At 36.0% G+C, this 26700-nt stretch overlaps 3 protein-coding genes across 5 annotated transcripts; all 3 read left to right on the top strand.

Annotated features, from left to right (window-relative positions):
- The first annotated feature begins 253 nt into the window (after positions 1 to 253).
- On the top strand, positions 254 to 10665 carry LOC127807706 (silicon efflux transporter LSI2). 2 transcript variants are annotated; one of them, XM_052345749.1, is made up of 6 exons: positions 254 to 401; positions 5578 to 5670; positions 7707 to 8009; positions 8509 to 9834; positions 9956 to 10145; positions 10256 to 10665. In XM_052345749.1, exons 4-6 carry the CDS (start codon positions 8641 to 8643, stop codon positions 10516 to 10518), a joined length of 1647 nt encoding a protein of 548 aa, XP_052201709.1. In that variant the 5' UTR covers positions 254 to 401; positions 5578 to 5670; positions 7707 to 8009; positions 8509 to 8640; the 3' UTR covers positions 10519 to 10665. The 2 variants fall into 2 exon arrangements, with proteins under 2 accessions (XP_052201709.1, XP_052201713.1); XM_052345753.1 differs by lacking the exons at positions 254 to 401; positions 5578 to 5670 and having other exon boundaries at positions 7698 to 8009.
- LOC127807720 (uncharacterized) lies at positions 259 to 5529 on the top strand. The gene is made up of 2 exons (XM_052345763.1): positions 259 to 401; positions 3872 to 5529. The coding sequence occupies exons 1-2, from the start codon at positions 309 to 311 to the stop codon at positions 5141 to 5143; spliced, it is 1365 nt and encodes a 454-aa protein (XP_052201723.1). The 5' UTR covers positions 259 to 308; the 3' UTR covers positions 5144 to 5529.
- Positions 10666 to 13763: 3098 nt separating the features above from the next.
- Positions 13764 to 26697, top strand: LOC127796836 (mitogen-activated protein kinase kinase kinase YODA-like). 2 transcript variants are annotated; one of them, XM_052329246.1, is made up of 13 exons: positions 13764 to 14048; positions 15903 to 16002; positions 16683 to 17385; positions 17783 to 18487; positions 18725 to 18812; positions 18985 to 19047; positions 19382 to 19542; positions 19674 to 19749; positions 20206 to 20265; positions 20356 to 20463; positions 20662 to 20889; positions 25236 to 25324; positions 25469 to 26697. In XM_052329246.1, exons 3-13 carry the CDS (start codon positions 16841 to 16843, stop codon positions 25983 to 25985), a joined length of 2640 nt encoding a protein of 879 aa, XP_052185206.1. In that variant the 5' UTR covers positions 13764 to 14048; positions 15903 to 16002; positions 16683 to 16840; the 3' UTR covers positions 25986 to 26697. The 2 variants fall into 2 exon arrangements, with proteins under 2 accessions (XP_052185206.1, XP_052185203.1); XM_052329243.1 differs by lacking the exon at positions 15903 to 16002.
- The last annotated feature ends 3 nt before the right edge of the window (positions 26698 to 26700 follow it).

The raw sequence follows: 26700 nt of genomic DNA on the forward strand, positions 1-26700 counted from the left end.
ATTCATGCCGACACTAAATCACAAGCATTATCCACTAAACACGCCTCGCCTCTCCTTATTTTCACAAATCTTTGTTATATTACGTTCTCTGGCCCCCACTTTCTAAATAATTACAAAATAACAGCCAGAGAGAGAAAATCAATAATAAAAAAATTGGAGTGAGAGAGAGAGAGAGAGAGAGAGAGAGTTCGATTTCGGTTCATTTATAACTGTAAGCCACGATTTCTTGCTTTTCTTGCTTCTTCCAATTCCGGCGAAATCGTCTGTTTCCGGGAAAAGAATCGTCCTGTTCCGGTGGGGTCGTCCAGATGAGCGCCGTACGCAACACCGTGGAGACCGTGAACGCGGCGGCGACGGCGATAGTTTCTGCTGAGACTCGAGTCCAGCCTACGACAGCCCAGGTGTGTTTATCTCTATTCGTTTGTTTGTGTGTGTGTGTGTGTGAGTCTGCGTTTTACTTCCTCGATTCATTTTCTGGTTTCTCTTTCACAAAGGATCTGCTTTTGATGGCTTTTGATGCGGTGATGAGTGGTGCAATTGGTTTGAGATGTGACCTTCTTGAACTTGTATTGTGTTGGATTCCGATATGTGTGAGTTTTTGCTGGTGTTTGTGATGATTTGATGCAAAATTTCGCGGTAACCGGGCGTTTTCTTTAGAGTTTTGAAGATAAGAGTTATGTTTGGAGAAAAGCCATAATTTCTGCGGCAAGAACAGCCTTTATGAAAATGAAAAATATTTTTGTAAGAAGCTATAACTTTTTTTTAATGTATTAGAAAGTAAATTTCTTATATCTATGAACCATCATTAAAATTGGAAAAACAATTTTTTTTATATCAATTTTATTTACTTAAAAAAGCGTTTCAAGCTATCCAGCGTTCGGGACAAGTAGGCACTATGCAGTTAGAGAGATGTTGCTTATCTTAGTTTTATGTTCTGTTATCGAGGAGGTTCATAGCTAAAGAAAGAAAGCTTCAAAGTTAAGATCCTTTATGTGCGTCTTTTAGTACCCCCAGAAGCAAATTACGTCACAAAGTCCAAAAAAGTGTAACAGATGAGGAAGCGTTTTGTTTCTTTCCTTTTCTTTTTAATCCATTGGCTTCTTCTTTGCTAATTGCAGAATAAAATAGTTCATTTCATAATTCATATTAAAGTATCCAATAGTGAAAGCCTAGAATTTTTGGGATCATATTCATTTTACCGAGAAAGATACCATTTTGTTTTTCTTTTCAGTTTTCAATGGCTCCATGGTAAATTAAATAAAATGGAGGTGAACCGATGGTTGATGCCAATGGTGACGATTTAAACTGGGTTATCTATTTCTCTCCTTAATTGGTGTTCATTCCATAGATTTTGGAGATAAAGATTGATTCACTCGAATATATGGTCGAGAACATAAATCTAAGTGTCCGAATAGCATTTTAGTAAATCTAATGGGATATTTCTCTCTCAACGATAAGCATATGTAGATGTCCGGAAAATTCCTGCTCGAGAAAAATAGATTAGGATAATTAGTTGATCATGTAGCTTGGTTTCCCTTTCTAAAGTACATGCACATTTTTGTTTCATCTCACCAGAGCATTATTGTTTAACGGTGTGCTTCGTTCTGAATGCTCTGATTTATGACTTTATGGAGCAGTTTTACACATTATTGGTATAAGAATAGACCCTCCAGCCTGTAGACTAATACTTGCTCACTCGTGTTGCACATTTTTGTGTTCTATTTAGTGCATATAGGTCTAAAAGGGCGTAGGGAGCGTAGTTCTATGTATTTGCTACAGTTTTGACTTGGATATGTCAAGTCTGCCAGAGAATCTGCCTGCAAATGCTGTCATAACACTGCAGTCAAGGCATTTGGGTAGTTGGCGGATCTTGGCTTCAAGATTCAGTTTTCTCACTAGCTCATCCTTGCACCCAGAACATTAAAAAATTGTTAAGTAAAAAGTACAAGTGAGAGAAGGAAATTCTAAGTTAGCTCTGAGTCAAATTCTTATTCTTTTGATGTTGGTTACAGATGGAGTTACGTATGCTATATTTGGAGACTTGTTCAGGTTTAATCATGTCAAGATTCACTTTTCTCACCGTCTCACTCCTCCACCCAAAAGATTAAAAAAATCAAAAAGTAAAAAGTAAAGTGAGTAGAAAATTCAAGTCAGTTCTGAGTCAAATTCTTATGATGTTGGTTAGCATGGAGTTGCTTGTGCTACATTTGGAGGCTTGTTCGGCTTTAATCGACACTTTGATTAGCCAGAGTTAGGCTGGATCCGCAGATTCTTTATATGCCTGCGCTGCAATGTCAAAAGCCAAGTGAGTTGATAGCAAAAAAAAAAAAAAAAAAGCCAAGTGAGTACTATAGACTTGTGAACAATGTATATGCTTTTATGAAAATTAAATAAACTCCTCTTTCATCTAAGGTGCTTTTTTTATTTGCTTGAAAGATATTAGCTCAGTTTACTGGCTGAAAAAGCGAGATCAACAATTATTTTATGCAAAAATATCAATGCCATTATTTTACATATAGTTGTTTGACAACTAAAGCTTCAGCAAGTACCATGAGTCTCATGAATAGTTGACCTGGCCTTAGTTCAGTTTCACATGCATATAAATTTCATGGATTCCCTCCCACCTCCAATCCCTACAAAAAATGCAAGTAAATAAACAAACAAAACTAAGTAGGGGATATTGCGTAAGAATAATATAACATGATAAATTCTCCTATAGGGTACAATTCAAACGTCACAGGGGACTTATTGAACAAATGTGTGGCTATCATTCCAAAGAAAAAAGTTGCACGACGAGTGATTTATAGCAATAATAAAGGCATCTGTGTTATATGACTTTGGTGGTGCGGTTGTTATCGGTTTCGTTGTCTGATTCATCTAATTCTCATCTCCCAAGGATATCAGAAAACTAATGAATTTCGTATTTCTTAAATAATCTTCTGATTTTCAAGCAAATGGTTCTTGTGATTTTTTAGGATAAAATGCTTTTACCAAAGTATAGAGCATGTTATGCATATACTGCAAGTGTAATTAGAAGTATTTTATGTGTAATAGTTTGCTTGTCCAACTGAACATATTGAACACAATTTCATACCATTGGCCAAGCATCAAGTATGGTAGGGGCATATTCAACAAATTTAGAAGTGCCCATGTAACATAGATAGGAGAAAGGGATAACCTTGCTGCATCTCAATGTACTGTGGGCCATGTTTTCCTGTGATATTAAGTGATGAAACTTTGTTACTAAAGTGTCTGAGGAACCCCCAGGTCTTTGTTTTTGATGACTCCCACTAGATGAATTAGGTTGGTTAGGATAGTTTCAACCAAATATTTATAGAGTTTTTACTATACAAATAATAATTTCTTCTTATGTGTTTGCTTTAGCTCTGCTCCTGATAGATTAAAGAATACGCTGTTGAAATATTAATTTCTTATTTTGGGAAATTTTTTCCTTTATGATTCAGAACTGGGTTCTGAAAGCAGAACTCAAATCAAGATTAGGATAACAGATGTTGAAACGAATTTCTGTCATTTTATCAAAATTGTTAATAAATTTGGGCAAAAGTTCTTTGTTTGCCCTGTGGCTCTAATTCATTGAGAACCTTTCTTTCTGGTGTTTTTAAGTTTTATTCCTCCATTGAAATAGTCATTGGCGCGACCATGTTAGCCTCCGAGTCATATAGTTTGGATTTTTGGAAGTAAGTCAGGTGTGAGCATCTTCTCTGGGTTAACTGAAATATTTCATATTTGAATGCACTTGTTATTGGATATGTCTTGCATCAGTTAGATTAAAGGCCTCATTTGCTGGACAAGGAAGTGAGCCTGGTTACTTTATCCTAGTAATATTCTTTTTTGTTGTTTCCGAATTCAGAAGAAAAGATGGCGAAGCTTGTGGAGTCTATATTGGTGTTTTGGATCTCCTAAACCTAGTAAAAGAATTGGCCATGCTGTTCTTGTCCCTGAACCGGTGGTGCTGGGAGCTGCAGTACCTGTCACTGATAACACATCCCACTCAAGCTCCATGCTACTTCCCTTCATTGCTCCTCCTTCTTCTCCCGCATCTTTTCTTCAATCAGATCCTCCTTCTGCCACCCAATCACCTGCCGGATTGCTGTCCCTTACTTCCCTTTCTGTCAATGGCTATTCGTCACCCGGTCCGCCCTCAGTTTTTTCTGTTGGCCCTTATGCTCATGAGACCCAGCTAGTTTCACCACCTGCGTTTTCTACCTTCACAACCGAACCGTCTACTGCTTCTTACACTCCTCCTCCTGAACCCGTGCAACTGACAACACCTTCATCGCCTGAAGTGCCCTTTGCTCAACTTTTGACATCATCCTTAGCACGCCGAAGGAACAGTGGGATCAATCATAAGTTTGCATTGTCTCAGTACGAGTACCAGCCTTATCAACTGTACCACCAAGGAAGCCCAGTTAGCCACCTCATATCTCCAGGCTCGGTAGTTTCAAATTCTGGTACATCTTCCCCTTTTCCCGGTAAGCCTTCTATAATTGAGTTCCGCATTGGGGAAGTGCCCAAGATCCTTGGCTTTGAACATTTCTCCACACGGAGGTGGGGTTCAAGACTAGGCTCTGGATCATTGACGCCAGATGGTGCAGAGCCAGTTTCTCGAGATAGTTTCCTTCTGGAGAACCAAATTTCGGAGGTTGCATCACTTGCCAATTCAGAGACTGGATCTCAACACGACAATGTTACAATTGATCACCGAGTGTCATTCGAGTTAACTGCTGAAGGTGCTGCAGCTTGTTTGGAAAAGGATACCGTCTTGTCAATTGAAAACGTGCCAGAACGTTTACCTCCTCATTTAGCCAGCAAAAGTAGTAGCCAAGAAGCGGCACTTCCAAAGAAAACAGAGGAATGTTGTAAATGCTGTGTCGGGCATGCCCTGAATGCAACGCAGGGCAAGTCTCTAGGAGAAGGCCACGAGGAGCAGTGCCCCCGAAAGCATCGTCCCATCTCATTCGGGTCAATCAAAGAGTTCAATTTCGACAACACAAAGGAGGAAATCTCAGACAAAACCAACGTCAGCTCCGAGTGGTGGGCCAATGAAAAGGTCATCGGAGAAGAGTTGGAGCCTCACAACAACTGGACCTTCTTCCCAGTGCTGCAATGGGGAGTCAGCTAACATCGAACTTACGCATCAACTGCAAATGGGAATTTGCTTAATTTACTACTGCCCCTAGCGCCCACACAATCAAATGTAAACTAAAGCAGGGAAATTTGGGTATAAAAATTGATTGCACCCTTGGACTTAGGGTTTGATGATCAGCACTAGCTTAGCTCGAGACAAAGCCTTGTGATATACCTATTCCCTCCTAAAGGAAATATTTGTACTGAATCATTCAAGTTAGTTTGGTTTATTTGTCCTCCTGTGATATTCATAATTTTGCTGTATACAATAAACTTTACTGGTAGATGTATTACAAAGTCATTTTGCGTGTATTTAGAGCAAAGACAGTATCTTTTCTGCCAGGAAAAAAATCCCATTATTCCATGTTAGTGTTCAAACAACTTATAGTTGGTATGACTCAACTCGTTCTTCCCTCTATATGCTTGCAGCTCAGGAATTGATTCCATACAATCCTTCTCTCATATGATGTAATACTGATTTTTGGCGGTGGACACCCATCCAGAGCTCGTCCCAAGTTCCGGGTAAAAGAGGATGAATTTGTTCATGTAAAATGGAAATTGATTAGATTAAACAATATGAATTTTATATAAATACTGATTTTTTATTTTAAAAAATTTAAATGAAGATTCGTTAGGTACTTAATAATTATATTATTATTTTTATTTTTTATATAACATTTTAAACAAAAATAAAATTTAGCAACAATAACAAATAAGATATTTATAAATTTGTTATAATCAAAATTTATAAATTTAAATCTTACTAACACAATATTATTTTAATGCATCCTCTATTTTACGTTTTAGCTGAACAGTGAACGCCCTTGAGTTTGAGTTACCAATAATACCAAATTGATTTTGAAAATTTCCTGCATCCACACGATTTAATTATCTCATGAAAGTAAATTACATCAAAATTTTTTAATTAGACATACATATCCCATTGGTGGATTATGTTTTCTTTTATAAAAAGAAAAATTCGAGTGATTAGAGAAATAACATGTCAACTTTCTAATTTTATAAAGTCCACACTATCTAAAATATTAGAGAAATTCGCATTAAAAGTTTTTTGTGACGGCATTATTCATTTTGTTTTGTTGTGTTATAGGCAAACCCAAGACCAAAAAAATATAAATTCTTTTAATTGGGGGTCTTAAGTAAGGCATAAATTGAATAACTGTGATATTTGTAAATTTTCTTGAGCGTCCCATAAAGATATAGAGATTTTCTTTTAAGAATCTTAATAAAATCTTGACACAAAAGAGAGAAATATTATTTATTAAAAATTATTTATAAAAAATCTTAAATGAAGGAGATTAAAAATTGTCTTATTCTCTTTATAAATAAGTAAGCATTCATTTAAAAAATATATATATCTCTGATACTGTTATGAATTTTATTCTACAATTTTTAACATTCTCATGATTTTTAAGTATCAAAGTGCTTATGTAGGGATTTTCTTACGCCATCTGATTGTTTTCTCGCATACAATCTCAAGCAACATCAAGTCTTGAGACGAAAGCCTCAAAATGATATCAGGTCTCTAGTCGACGATAATCTTGGACGACTTAACGATTATTGTCGATTTTTATAAATTTATTATTGTATTTTAGCAATAGCACCTTTCAATACTCTTAAAATTTATGAGTTTTATTTGTATGATGCCAACCACCAAGTAATTCTTGAACACCAAACTCAAATTTAAAATTTCTTTATCACAAGAGATATCACCCACACAGTTATTATTATGCAACCAAAAACTTAAAAAAAAAAAAATCATATGTCAATAAAAAGATGTTAAAATAAAAACAGTGTAATCTTTAAATTTGTCTCCATTGAAGAGAACACTTTGAGATAAACAAGTGATAAAGAGAGATCTCATAGTCACTCTCCTTTTTGCTTTCGTCTTATTCATTAAAAAAATCACTAAAATGTAAATTTTATAATTTAGTCAACGGAATAATATCCCTTTAAAATATAAAGATATATATTCAAATCCCTCAAAAAGTGGATAAGTGAGAAAAGAACTATATTTGAAATATATTAAAAAATAACATACAAAAATTTGAAATTATTGTGTCATAGTTTAAGTGAAATGGAAGTTGACTTATTTGAAAAAAAAATAAAATTTGAATTATGTTATTAGTAAATGTCTTTGTCCTTGGGGTCTTAATTGATTATTGATGGCCTACCCTACAACAAGATCATTATATTCTATCTATTTTTATTAGTTTATCAAATGAACATAAACATTTTGCATTGTTTTTGTTTCTTTTTTACATTCCATTCCACTCCTTGCAATTTAATTAATGAATGAATCTCCCACACAAACCGGCCATGAGGGCATCATAATCAAGGAGCACAAATAAATTGTTAAAAAAAGTAAATAATTGAATGTGACGACGATGAATTCATTTTTATACATTTCTTGACTTTTTTCCTAAATTTTGCGTCATGTTAAGTCCGCGTGCTTATTGAATGAGGGTGAACCCAAAAATGACTGGTCATTAGATTAGTGTAAGAACAGAGAGACCAATCCAGGTTTTTGCTGCTTCCAGGACCACTTGACAGGGACTTGGTTGGTTGTCATTCTGGGAGATGACTTATTCTGGGAGAAGACTTGCTGGAGTGGAAGCAGCCATAGCCTTGGCAATACCCTTCTTTGTCCATATTATAACCAGTGGTATAAATTTATAATCTGGCGGTGACATGGGTTGAAAAGTTGTAAAGCTCAAATCAGGTGTTGGTAGGATCTGGGGAAAGCTTAAACTATACCCATTTTGCTTCTCTACTATCCCTTTTTGGATCCCAACTTTTTGCTTGCAGGTGTAAGTTTAATTGGATAGTAATCTTTGGTTAAGGTGAGTTCAGGGTCTTGCCCTTTTGATCTCTGCTTTCAGTTTTTTTTTTTTTTATATATATATATATATATATTTTGAGGATCTGCGTCTGGGTCTTCTGGGTTTGTTTCATATGTATTATTCTGTTCAATCGCTTTCAGGCAATTTTTCATTCAGTTAGAAAGCTGCTTTGCGTTTTGCTTCTGTAAATGGTCTTTCTCCATGTGGGCTGCTGTTTATTTATGAATCTTGTTCTATTCCTTTTCAAAGGATTTTTGTTTCAGTTTCATTGTTAATTTTATCTCCAGATTCCATATTCTTGTACCATTGATGAGCATATATAGTTGCATCCCGTTCTGAAATGAGTTTGGTGGTTGTTATAGTTTGGAACCTTCTAAGTCAATTGGTTGGTTTTGGGGCTTATTGTTCTTGGTGGAATGTCAGATCGCTAAACACTTCATACAGCTGAAATATCCAATCTTTTCAAAATTTTGATGTTGGGTCCACTTATCCATTTCAGGTAATTCTTCTGTTCTGAAGATTTGACACACGCCAGCTACGAATCTCAAAAGATTAATATGGTGAATGGTTAAATTTTTCAGCTTTAGGATAGGTTTTTTCCTTTTGTTTTCTGGTTTACTGAGTTGCGAAGATGGCCATGGATTCTACTGTGAAAGTGGTTCTTGGTTCTATTGCTTTTGCAATCTTCTGGGTGTTGGCCGTTTTCCCAGCCGTCCCCTTCCTGCCCATTGGAAGGACTGCAGGGTCCCTTTTAGGAGCTATGCTCATGGTAATTTTCCGAGTTATAACACCAGATCAAGCATATGCCGCCATTGATCTTCCAATCCTTGGCCTTCTCTTTGGGACGATGGTTGTTAGTGTGTATCTTGAAAGAGCAGACATGTTTTTGTACTTGGGGAAATTGCTCTCGTGGAAGTGCAGAGGGCCAAAGGACTTGCTTTGTCGAATCAGCTTGATTTCTGCCATTTCCAGTGCTTTTTTCACTAATGATACATCCTGTGTCATATTGACCGAGTTCGTTCTGAAAATAGCAAGGCAGCAGAATCTCCCACCTCATCCCTTTCTACTAGCCCTTGCCACAAGTGCAAATATTGGGTCTTCGGCAACTCCAATTGGCAACCCGCAAAACCTGGTGATAGCTGTACAGAGTAAGATTTCTTTTGGAAGGTTCCTAGTTGGAATTCTTCCAGCTATGCTAGTGGGAATTTGTGTGAATTCTTTAGTTCTTCTAGGCATGTACTGGAAGTTGTTATCTGTTCAGAAGGACGTAGAAGATGCAGCCACAGAAGTGGTTCCCGAGGAAGATGTGGTCTCACATCGCTTTTCGCCTGCAACAATGTCACATCTGACATCCTTGAGTTCTGAAGAATTGAATTCTATTGTAGAATCCAGGAATCCCTTCAGTTCTCCAAATGGGAATCAAAATACAGGTCATGCTCAGTCTCTTAGGAATCGAACAAATTATGGTGAGAACGAAATCAAGAAGGCCTCTAGTGGGGAGTTTGAATCTGGGAGGGATTCGAGTGCGTCAAAAGAGGCTTCGAATGAAGGATTTTCAGAAAAAAAGGATGAACCTGCCATTTCAAGGAGGTTTCCATCCGTGAATGAATTGACAAATATTACGAACTCTGTGCAATCTCCCGAAGAAAAGGAAGACGCGACTTCAAGACGGAAAAGGGTCCTATGGAAGACTTGTGTTTACCTTGTTACCCTTGGGATGCTGATTTCCTTACTTATGGGGCTGAATATGTCATGGTCTGCAATTACTGCTGCACTGGCTCTAGTGGTTCTCGATTTTAAGGATGCTCGGCCATCCTTAGAAAAGGTTACATTTTTTCATTCATGAGCAGTTCTCTTTCTGCGTTTTCCTTTCCTCAATATAGAATTTGCTTATCCATCTTTCTTGTTGCCCATTGAATTATAACTTTACTTGCTTCTTTAACCAGGTATCTTATTCGCTCCTGATCTTCTTCTGCGGGATGTTCATCACAGTTGATGGATTTAACAAAACAGGAGTTCCCAGCAACCTATGGGAATTCGTGGAGCCTTATGCACAGATTAATCGCCTTGGTGGTGTTGCAGTTCTTGCTGCTGTCATTCTCGTTCTCTCCAACCTGGCTTCAAATGTACCCACCGGTATGATGCTGCTACTCTTTCTTCCTTTCTCTTAGACTATCAAGCATCCGTGCAAGTACTTCTCGTTAGTACATTAACTTCATCCAAACACTTTTGTTACAACGCCTCAGTTTTATTGCTTGGAGCGCGAGTGGCTGCATCTGCAGCTGCAATATCCCCGGCGTATGAGAAGAAAGCATGGCTTATATTAGCTTGGGTCAGTACTGTTGCTGGGAACCTCTCTCTACTGGGATCGGCTGCCAACTTGATAGTATGCGAGCAGGCTCGTCGAGCTCCTCTTTTAGGATACAATTTATCTTTCTGGAAACATCTCAAGTTTGGAGTCCCTTCTACTCTTATAGTCACTGCCATTGGCTTGTTCCTGATAAATTGATAGGTAACTGCATTTTTTCAGCATATCACCATGTAAAATTTTGCAGATTAACTGTTCTGTTTCTTAGGGGTTTGAAGGAAAATAGGTATCTTGTTTATTATCTTTGCATTTACTTCACAATGTAAAGGCATTTATGGTTGCTGTTAACTGCAATTTTGGGGGGGGGGGGGAAGAAGTTCCAAAAATGAGGTGAAGATGGCTAGATCTTTCTTTTCATGGCTACATGGTAAAGCAAGACAGCCAGATCCCTGCCTAATATTAGTATCCTTCAATTGGCCCGCTTTCTTGAATTAAGTTGCAATGCGATTAATGATTTAGTTATATAAGAAAAAGATCAATGGAAGTTTTTGCAAGGAGAGTAGATGTATTCATTGTTGTTAAAATCTCGATTTTACGCATACGATTTTACGATTTTACGATTCGAATACTCCTAAACGATTCAAATTCCATGTAAAATCCAATTTCGGATAAAATCCTATAAAATCTCGATTTTACATATACGATTTTACGATTTTACGCTTCAGAGATCTCCAAACGATTTTACGATTTAAAGACCTTCATTGATTTAAGTTACAATTTAGATGATGTTTCCAACGTCTCAATGTCACATAGCATCTGACATTGGAACTTATGCAATGAATTGTTATATTTTGCCTCTAAATTGGAACTTGATTTAACATTGATTGCATAAGTTCCAATGTCACATAGCATCTAACATTAATTGCATAAGTTCTAATTTACTTGATTTAAATTATAATTTTTACTTGATTTAACATTGATTGCATAAGTAAATCAAGACAAACAAGTAATTAATTAATGGACCATCAAACCCTAAATCGGGATTTTACTTGATTTAATCAATGTTAAATCAAGAAAAAAATGCAACATAAATCTAATGGAAGACGTTGAAAGAATCCTCTAAAGAATTTTAAACTATATTTTACCTCTAAATTACCTATATTTTGCCTCTAAATTGCCTATACCAACATGCTAGTTTTTTAGCTATATTTTGGAAGTATCATCTATTGAACTATAATAAGGAATAATCAAGTTATTAAAAGATATTAATTCATTTTCTACAAAATTATGCTATTATAAACATATATTTACAAAAATTGAAGGGTATTTTTAATTATTTTTAAAATCTTACGATTTTACGATTCGATTTTACGATCCGATTTTAGGGACACTTTTTCGATCCCTCTTAAAATACCGATTTTAACAACCTTGGATGTATTGAAATGAGTATTTATGTAACAAAAAAAAGATTATGGAAGACAAAAAAAAAATTCAGTGCGAGACACTTAGATACGGTATTAATAATTTTGGTCTTATAAAAAATAAAATTATAGATAGAAATGATAAGTGAGTTAGAATTTATATAGTTAACTCTACATAATAAAAATAAAGACTTAATATAGTAATGATGCGACTTTTTTTTTTTAATTCCACAAGAGCGATCCAATCCCATAAAATATGAATTTATTCTTTATCTTTGCATTTTTCACATCTAAACAACATCCCAGAAATATATGAATTTATTCTTTATCCTTGCATTTTTCACATCTAAACAACATCACGGGTTTAATTTTCATTGAGGGGCATTAGGATCTCTAATGTTTTCAACTTCAAGTTGACTTTTTAAGAAAAACTTGTTGTATTTAAATTTTATTAACTTTTTATTCTTTTTTATTATGAGAAAGTAAGGATGCGCTAAACTTTTTATTGACGACATAATGTTACATTATCAAGATATATATAAAAAAAATTGCGTACACATGCAACAATTTCAAAACTTGTGATCAAAGTACAAGAAGATTAAGAGGAGATGCACCGAAGCGCCTAAGTTCCCAACAAACCTACAAGAAAGGTATATGGGGCCATATTTAGACACCTGTGAGAGTGATTTTGGTGGTGGGATTGAGTTGGGGAATGCCCCACATGTTGTTTATCGGCCATATTCATCTCCCCTTGCATGCTCACAAGCTTCCTTTTAGTATTCCCAATTATCCTATGCAATTATGGCTACGCAATAAATATGGTTTCTAATCTTTAAATTTGTTTTGTTTCGTTTCTTTCAATACAAACAATGATCTCTAAGTGCCTAAATTTGGACACTTCCACCCTTAAGATCTTGGAGATTTTTTAATGACTTGTTTCAAAATATTTAGTCGTCGTCGTCATTACTAGTATTACTGTATGTGTTTGACACTATTATTATAAGACATTAATCACCACTTAAAACCACTATTACTGATTAAATTACACTATATGAGACTTTTGATGGTTGAATCACACTACATGAGAGTCAACAGGGCAAAGCAGAGAGGGTCCCCTTGTTGATTAATCTACATGCCAAGTGGTGGATGATGAGCCCTAGACGTCTTGCAGCAGCCAACCCATCCACCATCCTGTCTACTGATATTCTTCTTATCAGATGCCTACAGTCAAAAAAGTGCTTTGTGCGTGTGCGTGCGCTTGTGCGTGTGCGTGTCACTGAGTGCTGTAAATTGTTTTTAACCAAATGAGACCAACCATAATTAAATGTTTTTAATGTATAGTTAATCATAAACTAATCTAGTTTTCTTGTGCTTTTAATCAATTGTTACCCTACTCGTTGGTTTTAGTGTTTTTTGCATTTTTATTAGAATTAGTAAATAATAATTTTTTTTTGAAAGAAAGATATTGTTTTGAAGTTATTGACTATTTTAAATCATATGATACAAATTCGGGTCAAATTTTAAAAGGAAAGATCTTTAACAATTAATTAATGGTAAGTGGTATTAGAACAACTTTTTTTACTACTTATTTTTTAAATATTTAATAAAAAATTAAACACTTAAAAGTCATGTATTTTTAAAAGAGAAAGGAATGTGTTCGGATGAACAAATAAAAATGAGTGTTTATTTTGTATTTTTGTGGCCCAAAAATAGATAAAAAAAATAAATTAACTACTACAAATTGAAAACATTGGGAAGTATGTAACAAAAGATAAAAACACAAAGAGGATTATTAATATTAATAAACAAAATTGGGGGATACTACAATTACAATTACAATACATACATACATACATACATAGATGTGGATGTGGGCAGAAGGGAAGATGATAGAGTGAAATTAAGTTGGAAAAAAGAGCTTTTAATATTATTCCAAATTTCTAACTTTAATAATTAATTATTAATTATCAAATTCAATATTGAATCCAAAAATTAACATGAAAGGAAACCCACAAATCATCACTCAGACAAAAAGCTCTGTATTTTCTGGACATACTCTCAACGCTTTTTCTTCTCTCTCTCTCTCTCTCTCTCTCTCTCTCTGGTTCCAGTGTTGTATCTACGCGATTTCTTGCAAATCTCACAATTGGAAATTCTCGAAAGCCCATTTTTGTTTCCTCTCTCTCCCTCTCTCTCTCTCTCACTGTCAGATTACTAGGGTTTTGCTTTTGCACTTACTGACTGGATTTGTACTGACACGTGAGTGAGATCGGCTCTTGTTCTTTTGCTGTGCGTATCTCAGAATTTGAGGTGAGTTTTTATTATCTTTATCTGGGTACTGACAGTTGAATAGTTTATACGTTTGTTTGTTATTTGATGGTGAGATCTGTTTCCGGAGACTGGGTTTTTCGGTTTTAATAGTTGAGATCGAGCTGATTTCTGACCTAAAGAGGGAGGAGCTAGCTGAGGTGTATGAGCCGCGTTGTTCGTTGTTTGATCGGTGGGTAATATGGGGGAATGGATGTAAAGAAAGTTGAATTTTGATCTATAAAAGGTTTTATGTTGGTCAACTTGGTGTGGTTGGGCAAATGTTAAAGAAACCTAATTCAGTTAAGCCAAATGTTTGATGTTTGTATCGAGGGTTTTGGTTGTTTTTTGTTTTTGAATTTTGTCACAAATGACTGATCACTGTTGGACTTGTTCAAATGAGGGAAAGCTGATTAGGATACGGTAATCACTAATCACATTGAGCCATACAATTTTGAAATTTTTTCCCATGAAACTGCATAAGTTAATTATTGGAGATAAAATAAAATTCTCAGTTTAAGGTTCTTGCGATCTCCATTTTTCAGCAAAGAAGTTGTCTCTAAAATGTTGTCAACAGGACCCAGATAATCTGACCTTCTAATGTTCTTTCCTGCAATTAAACAGCACTGGCAATGCCTATGGACGGTGAGGGAGTGTATACAAGCACATTATGCTAGTGAAAAAATTATTTCTAGTTTTATCTGTCTATCTAGATAACTTGGAATCGTCTACTGTGTCTGAATGTGGTGCAAAAAATTTAATTGAAATAGTAGTGGAAGAGTTCTACTTTTAAAGGAGTAATGAAGTGGAAGGCAGTCATGTATACTAAATGATTCTTTTTCATGAAAGAGATTTTTTATTGTGAAACCTGGAGCCTGAGACCTATAGCCTTGTTTTTTTTTTAATATGGAAAGTATTAGAAATAAAAGTGCTTTCAAATCTATCTTTTCTTGGTTTATTTTGCAAATTTTTTGTTCCCTTTTCCTCAGTACTCACTGAACTGAAAGAAGGTTAGCTATGAGTTATGTGAGCAAAGAAATGTTACTTTAGTTCTTCTATTGAGTGAATGTGCAAGAGATCCAAGGTCATTTCTTCACTAAAGACTTTTGTTAGGTAAAGTACATAAGATTTGTGTAAATATCAAAAAGTTACCAACAATCCATGTACATCGAATAGGATAGTATGTGTACTCCAAGAAATCTCTGAAAAAAAAAAATCAAAGATATACCAAACCCACCACGAAAACAACTACAATAAAGTGATAAGATTTTGCTTTTCAGTTTGAAAAATGGATCTTAGAGCCCTCTATGAAAGAACTAGCAGATGAGATGAGAATGAAAAATAACTCGCCATATAAGCTGGATAGCTGCATCCAGTTGTTACATTTTGATATTTTTCCATTAAGTTAATGAAACTTTTTGCTAATTTAATTAGAGTTGTACAAATTGTGGCTGAGGGTGATATTTTGGTGTCTCACTTGTTAATTAACTACAAGTTTTCTCGAGACAGTTTTTCTTGGCTGGTTTATCTTCAAAATTAGATGCAAGTGCTAAGCCATGGAGGATTACTTGCCTCCTCAGTGTGCAAATTGTCTTAGAAATAATCCCTTGAAGAGGCCATAGTTGACATACACTCACTGACGTGAAATCTTACAGACCATTTTAAATGAGCTGTTATTCTGTTCATTCTTGTTCATGCTACAGAGCATAATTTTGATTCTTAAATTTTCTCAGGTAAGATTACTGTCTCCTTTTTTGTATGCATGAGTTAGCTGTTTTGCACTTGTTAAGAAAAATGAAAACAGAGAAGGGAAAGAGTCTTCTAGTTTTCATTTCTTCCTTCATTTTCCCTTTCCAGGATGGGGAGGCATGAACACTTACTTGGGGTGGGAGTTAGTGGGCCAAGGAGGATGCTTGATTGCTAATTTTCTCTTCATGTCATGTACTACCCTTGCATGGTACCTTGAGTCTTTGGTGACTTCTATATCATCTCTTTCTGGGGTTAACATTGAATTTTTTAAGAACATTTATGTATGCTTATCTTTTGAGTTGAGCTTTATTGTTCTGTTTACTAGCTGTTTAGTTGACTACTAAATTTTACTTTTAGGGTGAATTGCACTTTGAACCCTTGCAATTTGGGCCATTTGCAAGGGCCTGTAGTTTAAAAATGTCTCTGGTAAGCCACAGGGATCTCCAGAAACATTTTTAGACCACAGAGAGCCTGGGTGCAATTTACCTAAATTTTTAATGGGATAATTTTCAAAATGTTTGGAGTATGTGCTGAACAGAAGTCTGAGTTATACAATCTTCTCGTTGGCAGGTCTCTATGTTATTGCTTATTTAACAACTTTTTCTGTGTGTGAAAAATTGCCAAAATTTTCTTTTCTTGTAGGTGCTTATTCAAAGACTTGGCCTGACACCTGCCAAGATTTGTTTTTCCCCCTGCATTTGATTTCAACTTTGATCTTCTTCTTTTTCTTTTTTTTTTTAATTGAAATGTTTCATGGCTGTTTAAATTAATCATACTTTATGCTGTTTACTTGGTGCTATCTTGGTATTTTCTTTCCCCATTCCTTGTAATGGTTGTTTTTGTTCAATTCATTAAATTCCGCCTGATGTTTCACTATTGTTATTGTAGCCATTGAGAAGCAGTTTGTACAGTTATTATAACTAGAGAGCAAGCAGCTCCATGGGGGACAATGATGGGAAATGTTGTTAGTTATGCTTTGTAAAGTTATTTATTAAGTTTCTACTTGCTGCTGGATATAGCCATCAACATATATTAGCTATAAAAACATGCCTTCATGGTGGCCAAAGTCATCTAAAGAAGCAAAGAAGAAAACAAGCAAGGAAAGTTTCATTGATTCATTTCACCGTAAATGCAAGATTTCATCTGAAAATAAACCTTCCAGTAGATCCAGAAGTTCTCAAAGGAATAGCTGTGATACTGTTTCAGAGAAGGGATCTCAGTCCAGACCAGGGTCAAGGTCGCCATCTCTGTCTAAACATGTAGCAAGATGTCAAAGTTTTGTTGAATGTCGTCAAGCACAACCGCTTCCCCTTCCTGGTCTGCACCCTGCTGGTGTAGGTCGTACAGATTCTGGAATCAGTGCATCAGCAAGACAAAAAGGCACCAAGGCATCACCGTTTCTGCCTCTCCCAAGACCTGGATGCATTCAGAACAGGCCAGATCCTGCAGATTTAGATGGAAACATAGTCACTGCTTCCTTTTCTAGCGAGAGCTCCACTGATAGTGATGAACCAACTGACCCACCTCAGCACAGTCCCCTGGCAGCTGACTCTGAAAATTGCAGTAGAACTGCTGCTGGAAGTCCTCCTAGGTAGTTTGATATGAAATCTCTCAGGCATGGTGTTTATGGTTGTGTTTTTCTCTTTAAACTCAAGTGGCTATTTTGTTGCATTAATTATTTGTGGTATCCTGAGTGTGAGCCTTGGTAGCAAAGGGAAGGTTGCTCTTCTGTGATTAGACAGTCTCTGGTTTGAGTTGTAGAAACAGCCACTTTGCAAGGAAAAAAAAAAAAGAAACAAGGGGAAGGCTGCAAACAAATTCAACCCTCCCCCAATGCCTAGAAAGTGGGAAGCGTTGTGCATTGGGGATACCTTTTTTTAATTATTTATTGTGCCCTGTCATCATTTTTCTTTACTTAGATTTTCCCTGCCTTTATTAACATACACTATATTTCATGCTTGACATGTTTATTCATTTTTTTTTTCAAGCGTGATGGTAAAGGACCAGTCTGTCATGGAAATGAAGTCAAGGAAACCAATAAAACCAGCTAATCAGCTCTTCTCTTCATCACCTAAAAGGAGACATTTGAGAAACCAAATACCAAATTTACAGGTCCCTTCCCATGGTAATTTGAATTTCTTCAGTGCTCCAGATAGCTCAATGTCAAGTCCTTCCAGAAGCCCAGTAAGAGCATTTGGTACCGAGCAAATTATAAATGCTGCTTTCTGGACTGGGAAGACATATCCAGATCTACCTTTACTTGGATCAGGTCATTGTTCCAGTCCAGGCTCAGGGCAAAATTCTGGGCATAATTCAATGGGAGGTGATATGTCAGGACAGTTATTTTGGCAGCCTAGTCGAGGTAGCCCAGAGTATTCACTAATTCCGAGTCCCCGAATGACTAGCCCTGGCCCTGGCTCCAGAATTCATAGTGGTGCTGTCACACCACTTCATCCTAGAGCTGGAGGGGTAGCCACTGATGACGGGAAACAACAAAGTCACCGGTTGCCTCTTCCTCCTGTAACAGTTTCAAATGCTTATCCTTTCTCTCATTCAAATTCAGCAGCAGCATCTCCCTCTGTTCCACGAAGTCCAGGAAGGTCAGAGCATCCAACAAGTCCTGGTTCTCGCTGGAAAAAAGGAAAGTTGCTTGGTAGAGGGACATTTGGGCATGTTTATGTTGGTTTTAACAGGTCAGACTAAACTATTTGTTCTCTGATTTTCATTTTTTTTTCCCCTTTTATATTTTTTATAGGATAGTATCATTTAAGTTTGTGTGCAGGTTTATATGAAACCAAAGTAAGTTATCATGCATATGAACTTATATGGAATTACCTTTCTGTAGCATGGTGTGCTTCCTGCATATTTCATCTTGTTTTATTCCAGTTGTAAGTGTATTTATCATGCATTGCCTTGTAATATTTTTATAGTGAAAGCGGTGAAATGTGTGCAATGAAGGAGGTTACATTATTATCCGATGATGCCAAGTCCAAGGAAAGTGCAAAGCAGCTGGGACAAGTAAGTTTGTTAACCAGAAAATTTATCTCTAAGATAAAGTTTTCTGTTTTCAATTTGAAGCGCTCTCTCTCTCTCTCTCTCTCTCTCTCTCTGGTAACTTATTTATTTATTTAATTTTGTTAAGTAACTTTAATTGCTGTAGGAAAGTGCTTACTTGAGTAATTCTTGACAGGAAATTTCATTGTTGAGTCGCTTAAGGAATCCAAATATTGTGCAGTATTATGGGTCTGAAACAGTAAGTTGCCAATTACTTCTGTTGATTTTTAAAAAGGATGTTATTTTCATGTTGTAGCCTTCATGCTGTCACATTTTGTAACTTTACATATAAGCATGTATTTTTGACACAACTTGTAAATTGCTTCTGCATTTCACATTGGTTCAACTAAACAAGAGTCATCAGTTTTTCTAACGTATTTTGGCCTTTAATGGAAATTCTAGTCAAATGGCTTGCCTCTAGGTGTGCCACTGCAAACTATGTTTCTATTGAATCTTAATGGGAAAGTATGCTTTTATTTGTGACCTCCAGAAATCCTATAACTAAGGTATTGGAACTTATGTTTCTTGAGCAGGTTGGTGATAAACTCTATATATATTTGGAGTATGTGTCTGGTGGTTCGATCTATAAGCTTCTCCAAGAATATGGACAGTTTGGTGAACTAGCAATTCGGAGCTACACAAAACAAATACTGTCAGGGCTGGCATATTTGCATACTGAAAATACTGTTCATAGGTAAAACTAGCTAAGCTTTCTTATGTAGTTATCTGCAGCGTTATTCTTCTGGTGGTTGTCTTGGAGTTTGTGTTAGTTTTAATAGGATTATACTTTTTTTTTTTTTGGTTTAAATTGTATCTCATTTTCAGGGATATTAAGGGAGCAAACATTCTTGTAGACCCAAATGGTCGTGTCAAGTTGGCGGATTTTGGAATGGCAAAGCATGTAAGTGTAGTAAATACATGTGTACATTGTGAGTTAACTTATACAAAAAGAGCATAAGTCATGTTTGAATTGAGTACTGAATTGTAACTTTTTACTAGTTTTAGCATATTATTATTGTTGTGTTTAAGCTAACTTTAAGAAAGTATATGCAGTATGTGCTCTTGACCTGTCAGATTTTAAGATTTCAAACAACAGTATTAGTCAGGTTCAGCTTGAGTACCTACACTGTAACTGTTTATGCTGCTTAATATGCTATCATTCTCTGAGTTTATGCCAATGGAGTTAAGAAATTCTGACATTATAAGGCAGTATTTGATGAGTCTGATGTATACTTTATTTACAATAAGATTCCCCAGGCTGCTATTTTTTCATTATGTTAGGAAGAAAACAAGGCTGTAAGCCATGGCCTTTATGAATTCAAAATTTCAAAATATCTAATCTTCTGTTTCATTTCAGATCACTGGACAGCCTTGTCCATTATCATTTAGGGGAAGCCCTTATTGGATGGCACCTGAGGTCAGACTATACTAATGTAGCCTTGATTTCTTTGCTATGACATGGTCTGTAGTGGGGTATTTTTCAACTCCTTTTTCCTTGTTCACCTAGGTTATCAAGAATTCAAATGGTTGTAACCTTGCTGTTGATATATGGAGTCTTGGATGCACTGTTTTGGAAATGGCTACTGCAAAACCTCCATGGAGCCAATATGAAGGGGTCAGTAATTTGTACAGAAAATGGAACTTTTAAGCTTTTCTTGTTTAATCAATTTATCAAAGGTCCCCTATGTTGAGTTTTGTTTGTTTCCTGAATTATACATTTTAATCAGAGATCTAAATTCCTACTTTACTCAACTTCTGATAAGTTTTGTTATTTCTTCTTGTACATGATGTTTTCCAATGTTATGGGCTGAAGATTGCTGCCATGTTTAAGATTGGTAACAGTAAAGACCTTCCTGAAATCCCTCATCACCTCTCAGATGATGGAAAGGATTTTGTGAGGCGGTGTTTGCAACGTGATCCACTACATCGTCCTAGTGCTTCTCAGCTTTTGGAACATCCATTTGTGAAAAATGCTGCATCATTGGAGAGAGCAGTTATAGGTCCTGAGCTTCCCGAGGCACCTGCTGGAGCAAAATCTATGGTACTCTTTTCTGCTTATTTGTTATTTTCAAATAAACTAATGTCAAAACTATCCCACATCATGGTTTAAGTTTTCTAGCATGGTATGTGATGTGTGATTTATGCATAATTAATTTAAGCAAATGTACCTTAGTCAAATATGTATATAGCGATGAAAAGAATGTCAATCCCAAAGGACTAGATTACAATACCAAACCAATTTTAAATTAACCTAAGTTGAACTAATTAATTAATTGAATGAATAAAAAGAAAAATAAAAACTAACAAGATGAAATTAAAGCAAAACTAAATTCTTTTATGAGAAAAACTAATAAATGAATGCAATTAGGTTTTAGATTTCATTTAATTTGGGTTATGTAATTATCTATTTAACCCAATTCAAAACCAAAAATATCCTTACAATATTTTAAAATTATTTGCATATGATAGTGGATTTCTCTCAATTAATTAATAAGTTTTCTCAAGTCATATTAATCTTTTATTAATTCAATTCTACTATCAAATTTCTAAGCGGATGTTAAAAGAACAAATAAGCATTAAGTTCTTTGAAAACCTCTAATCTCAGAAGGGATTTGACTCACTAAGTTTCCTCGATTTCCACACATGAACTAATCATCTTTCGATATCATAGTCTAACATGTGATTTATATTGCCTATGGATCTAATTTATAATAATCATTTAGTCAGTTATGCATAAATCATTAAATTATTAAAATGTGGCTAATCTTTTAAAGTATTAAACACAACAATATAAATTCCTCATACAAATAATAATCGGGTTTTGAATCAAACTAAACAAATAATAACATAATCTCAAAATTAAAATCCATCCAAACCCTAGCTAAAATAATTTCGCTAGACATAATTAAAATAAAAATAAAAACTAAATTGAATGAAGAAGAGGAAGCTCCCTGCCCAGATCTGCCGGATCTGACCAAATCCGTCCGCTCCTGCTCCCCGCATCTGTCTTTTGCCTTGCTGTTACATGCGGCCTTGTGTGAGGCGGCTGTGCGTGAGCCTTTTCCTTCTCCAATTCTCCTCCAATTTCCTCCCGCCCTCCAATTCAATCTCCCCTTCTCTGCCTTTATATTATTATATATATATAAAGCATGGCCACCCTAGTCCTCCAATTGGACTTCTTTCTCCCCTTTTAATTTGACTTCTTTTTTAATTTGTACCCTCGCCAAGAATTCCTTCTCTTAATTATATTATAATATTAATATTATAAATTAACATATAATATCCTTTTGCTCCAAATTCTTCAAATTAATTTCCTTTGCTTGTTTCCTACAAGAAGAAATTTAAATTATGTAAAATCCATAAAAACGCACATTTTAAGTAGAAAAAATAACATAAAGTTAAGCTTGAAATTAGATAAAAATATGTATAAAATTAAAACCTATCTGCTTATGCCAACCGCTTATCTCAGTAGTTGCATGTGCTTGCCACACTTATCCAGTGAAGTCTGGCCACATGAGTGAGCAGGTTGAAAGTAAAAATAATAATATAAAATATATAATTACCCTTCTCTCTACAAGCCAATCTGAATGGGATTGGTTGGTTGGATTCTTTTTGGTCTTTTGGTGAAATTGGCACGATCCAACTAGCAGTCTTAACTGTAAATGCAGTTTTGTTGACTGGAAACCAATATTGAACTATTCACATCAATGATGAAATATGTGTAAATAGGCTAAACTAGGCATGCAAATATTGAAGCTTCTTTTTACAAGAATATGAGGTGGAATTGAGACTGACTTCTTTCTTTTTTATTTTCTTTTTGTGAGTATTTATGGGGGTGCAATGGCACAGTTATTTATTTATGTTAGGATTGGATCTCGCAAGCCAACATAAACAGAAATCAATGAGAAAATAACAACACAAAAAAGTTTTACGTGGTTCAGCTCAACGGCCTACATCCACAATAATCACTAAACCAAATCATGCATAAGCAAACTAATCTCATGCCTTTAGATAACTAGTCACCTGCACACCAGGACTCTGGTTACCAAGCGATGGAATGTGCTCATCCAAGACACAATTACATTAATCCAGCTACATCATCCCACAAATTATTGGGTGTGGTCCACCAGCAACTGAACTAGGGGTTGCCGATTTATATGCTACAACTCTAGTGGATTAAGTCTTCCAAACCTATCCTAATCCCCTAATCAGAATTGCCATCAAATCAACCTGATCAGATGAGATAAAACCAATCACAATATAATCAGATTTGAGGAGTTATCTAACAATTTAGGCTGTTATGAGGACAAAGGTGACGTTGCAATGATAAAAATGAAAAAGATTGTATAAATACATCTCTCTCTCTCTCTCGCTCTCTCTTAAATCTCTGAGTAATTACGTATAACAAGTTACTTCATTCTGGCAGGCATTTGGTTGTTATGTAATTTCAAATGTATATGTTCCAAAATGTCACAACCCCAAAAAGAAAGGCTGTGACTAGTGCAAACCCCTACTAGGGCAATGGGCCCAACTAGGGATCAACAAGCCTGTATGGATACAAAGCAATATCAAATAACATAAATGGACAAGAGAATGAAAACGTAGATACACTATGTAACTAAATAACGTCATGCATAAGTCATCAATATGAATGTGAGTACATTGTCTGAATGGAATAATAAATAATGTCAATGTATTTGAATTTGAGTGAATGAATACATCACTAGTCAAATATGTACATCCATAAATCATGAATCAATAGAGTCTAATTACCTGGTAGGTTTCTATCTCATCAACAACAATCTATGTATTCAAGAGGTGTGTCTAGGCTTTTGGCATCACAAACCTAAGTGACAATATCATTTTACAATGACGGTAGCTGCAAGGGTATTGTGAGTAACGGAGGAGTGTGTGAGGAGAAAGAGATCAGTTAGAGATAGTATGAGCATGTATTTATATATATATATACATACATATAATAGAGAGAGAGAGAGAGAGAGAGAGCCAAATTAGGCTCTCTGCTGTGTTGGGGGGGTTACCCGCCCTACTTGTATAACTCTACTGTATGGGCCCTTTAGCTTTTGTGCATGACCTGCGTTGGCATGGGCCTTGTTTTCCAGAGGGGCTGGCCCAATTTTTTTTTTCCCAATTTCTCGTACCTAATTCAGCTGGATCTAACATGAATGAAAAGTCATACTCCTTTTGGTATTTTTAGTGAATTGTAGTGTTACTAATCAATTTATATTCTCTACTAAGGTATTCTACTTTTGAAAAGTTCCTTGGGATCAATTCCTACTTATTTCAATCATAAGCAGCCTCTTCTGTGCTCTAGGCCTACTCGAGAAAAGTATCCCATGTCGTAATTGTTAGGAATTACAATTTCCTGACGGTCATTTATGTTCATGAATATGCTCATAAGTTCACAATATTTTTTTCTCTGTGGTTCATTAAAGTACTGGTGTTTTATTCTTCACTTGGTTTTCATGTGGAGAGCTGCTAATAATTTTCTATTTAGATCTTTTATACTTTAGCACAGTCATGGAACTTTGAAAATAATTTTAACAGTTATAAAGTGCCTGTCTAGTGTCTAATCAGGACTCCAGCTTCTTTACAGTTTTTCAAATGAATTCTGTTACTCCTACAATATTCAGTAAGTAATTTGGTGGCGAAACACTTTTCTGTTGGCATTTTTACGTAAGCAGTGCTATGTAACTACTGACTATGATTTATTGTTTGTTTTCTAACTCTTTAACTGGAAGAGTTGTGAAAGCTCAAAAAATGAGTGGGAGCTAATCAAAAGCATGATATGGACCTGAAAAGCTGAATCTATGAGTTTGAAACCTATGTTTCTGTTCCCCTCTGGGATGGGAGGATGGAAGCAATGCTGTCTAATGGACGGAGGTTGGGGACTTTGCATGAGAGTCTGAAGAACTCATAGCTGTGGAGTCTAGAATTAAATATAGGAGATCCAAATGTTGCAGCTGACAGATACACACATAGGCTGATAATTTTATCTAAAACTGAGTAGTAAAATGATTTGGAGTTTTAAGGCCGTCTCTGGAAAAACTAGAGCTAGTGGCTGACCATTTACTACCAGTCATACCATTTAACTGTAGAAAATATTTAGCCAGAAGCATCAAGTCAATTCATTCCCACCCAAGGGAACGGGGTTGTAAGCAAAATTGCTTAAATTAACTGGAGACTCTAAACTCAAGCATTTTATCTTTTGTTTTTTGTTTTTTTTCCCCTTCTGATCTTCAGGGCATCGGACAGGCAAGAAAAGTTTCAAATTTAAATCAAAATTGCTAACTAATAAAGACTAGATAGTAGCAGTTTGCTGTCAGCCTCAAATGCTTTACTCTCCTTGCTTTGGGTTTTGACCTTCAGGATGTTGGACTTGCTAGAAATGTTTCAAACTTGGATTCTGAAAGACTTGCTATCCATTCTTCCAGAGTTTCAACTGGTCTCTATTCCAGGTCTCTCTCTCTCTCTGTTAATTTGTGAACCATCATTCTTAAAGAAACTAATTTCGTAATAGACTTATGTTTTCTGTACTTCTAGTATTTTAAATGTAAACAACACCATCTTTTACCATGTCCTTTCATGCTTCTATTCTCCAGCGAAGTTCAGATTCCAAGGAATATATCATGCCCAGTATCTCCAGTTGGAAGCCCTCTTTTACATCCTAGGTCACCGCAAAATTTGGATGGAAGAGTGTCTCCATCGCCTATATCTAGCCCACATGCCATGTCAGGCTCATCCACACCTCTCACGGGTTGCGGTGGTACTATCCCATTTCACCACCTTAACCAATCTGTTTACTTACAGGAGGGCTTTGGAAGCAAGACAAACACCCCCCAGAGTCCATACCTTAATAGCCCCTCCTATCATAATCCAAAACAGGATATCTTCAGGGGCATGCAGTCAGGATCTCAAATCTTTCGAGATTTTTTGTCTAGTGAAAGTGAGACTCTAGGAAAGCAGTCTGGAAGACCCATTCACGGTGAACCATATGATGGGCAATCAGTCTTGGCTGATCGTGTGAGTCAGCAGCTATTGCGGGATCATGTCAGACTCGGCCCATCTCTGAATCTCCATTCTGTGTCTCCCACATCAGACCGGATTAATGGAATCTAACTTAGTTTTCTACTAAGGACTGCCATTCAGGCCAAACTTGCCAAGCTGCCACTGTTTTTAGGTTTGGACGGTTTACATATTCTGATCATATAACTAACTGTTGAAGAAGCTAACGAAGATAGAGAGAAATCCTTGGGCCAAATGGACAAATCTTTGGAAGATGGAGAGGCTCGGTGAGTAAATTACTTGCAGCTTCTTATGATTCTCGCGCTGACATTTTAGGGTTCCTCGAATGGGAGACAGTGGAAGTACCTCTGTGACAATTATACACCTATTTGTTGAAGCCTGCTTCCTGACACAATTTATTGCCATACAATGTTACATCAGCTTAAGCGGCCATCTGACACTGTACTGGTCCGAGGTACCAATGGAAGCTTGAAGCTGCTGCAGAGGAAAGATAGCTTTCAATGATCGGGTGCGTGGCAGATCCTCCAAATGTCGTGTTACCGAAATAAACTGTTTTAAGTTATTTCATTTCACGGAAGATAAGAGTAGGCTAGAACAATGGAGGAATGAATTTGATGATGTACAGAAAATGGGTAAAAACTGAGGTAGGCATCACACGTTGTGGGTGAAGCAATCACTGATGAATTGAGTTTAGCAGCATAACCCCCCAACCCTCCCCCAATTTCTGCTGTTCTACCTAATATGTTGTTACACATTACCATTTCTGCGAATTAAAGAGTTTAGTAGCCTCATTTTTCATTGTGAACCC

This window comes from Diospyros lotus, chromosome 1 (genome assembly GCF_014633365.1).
Source record: "Diospyros lotus cultivar Yz01 chromosome 1, ASM1463336v1, whole genome shotgun sequence".
Taxonomy (NCBI): Eukaryota; Viridiplantae; Streptophyta; class Magnoliopsida; order Ericales; family Ebenaceae; genus Diospyros; species Diospyros lotus.

Excerpts from the sequence above, each read along its gene's own strand:
- LOC127807720 (XM_052345763.1), top strand. The coding sequence starts at position 309 with ATGAGCGCCGTACGCAACACCGTGGAGACCGTGAACGCGGCGGCGACG. Across the intron at positions 402-3,871 it reads TCCAGCCTACGACAGCCCAG|AAGAAAAGATGGCGAAGCTT; the intron begins GTGTGTTTATCT and ends TTCCGAATTCAG.
- LOC127807706 (XM_052345749.1), top strand. The coding sequence starts at position 8,641 with ATGGCCATGGATTCTACTGTGAAAGTGGTTCTTGGTTCTATTGCTTTT. Across the intron at positions 9,835-9,955 it reads CTCGGCCATCCTTAGAAAAG|GTATCTTATTCGCTCCTGAT; the intron begins GTTACATTTTTT and ends TTCTTTAACCAG. Across the intron at positions 10,146-10,255 it reads GGCTTCAAATGTACCCACCG|TTTTATTGCTTGGAGCGCGA; the intron begins GTATGATGCTGC and ends ACAACGCCTCAG.
- LOC127796836 (XM_052329246.1), top strand. The coding sequence starts at position 16,841 with ATGCCTTCATGGTGGCCAAAGTCATCTAAAGAAGCAAAGAAGAAAACA. Across the intron at positions 19,543-19,673 it reads ACTGAAAATACTGTTCATAG|GGATATTAAGGGAGCAAACA; the intron begins GTAAAACTAGCT and ends TCTCATTTTCAG. Across the intron at positions 19,750-20,205 it reads ATTTTGGAATGGCAAAGCAT|ATCACTGGACAGCCTTGTCC; the intron begins GTAAGTGTAGTA and ends GTTTCATTTCAG.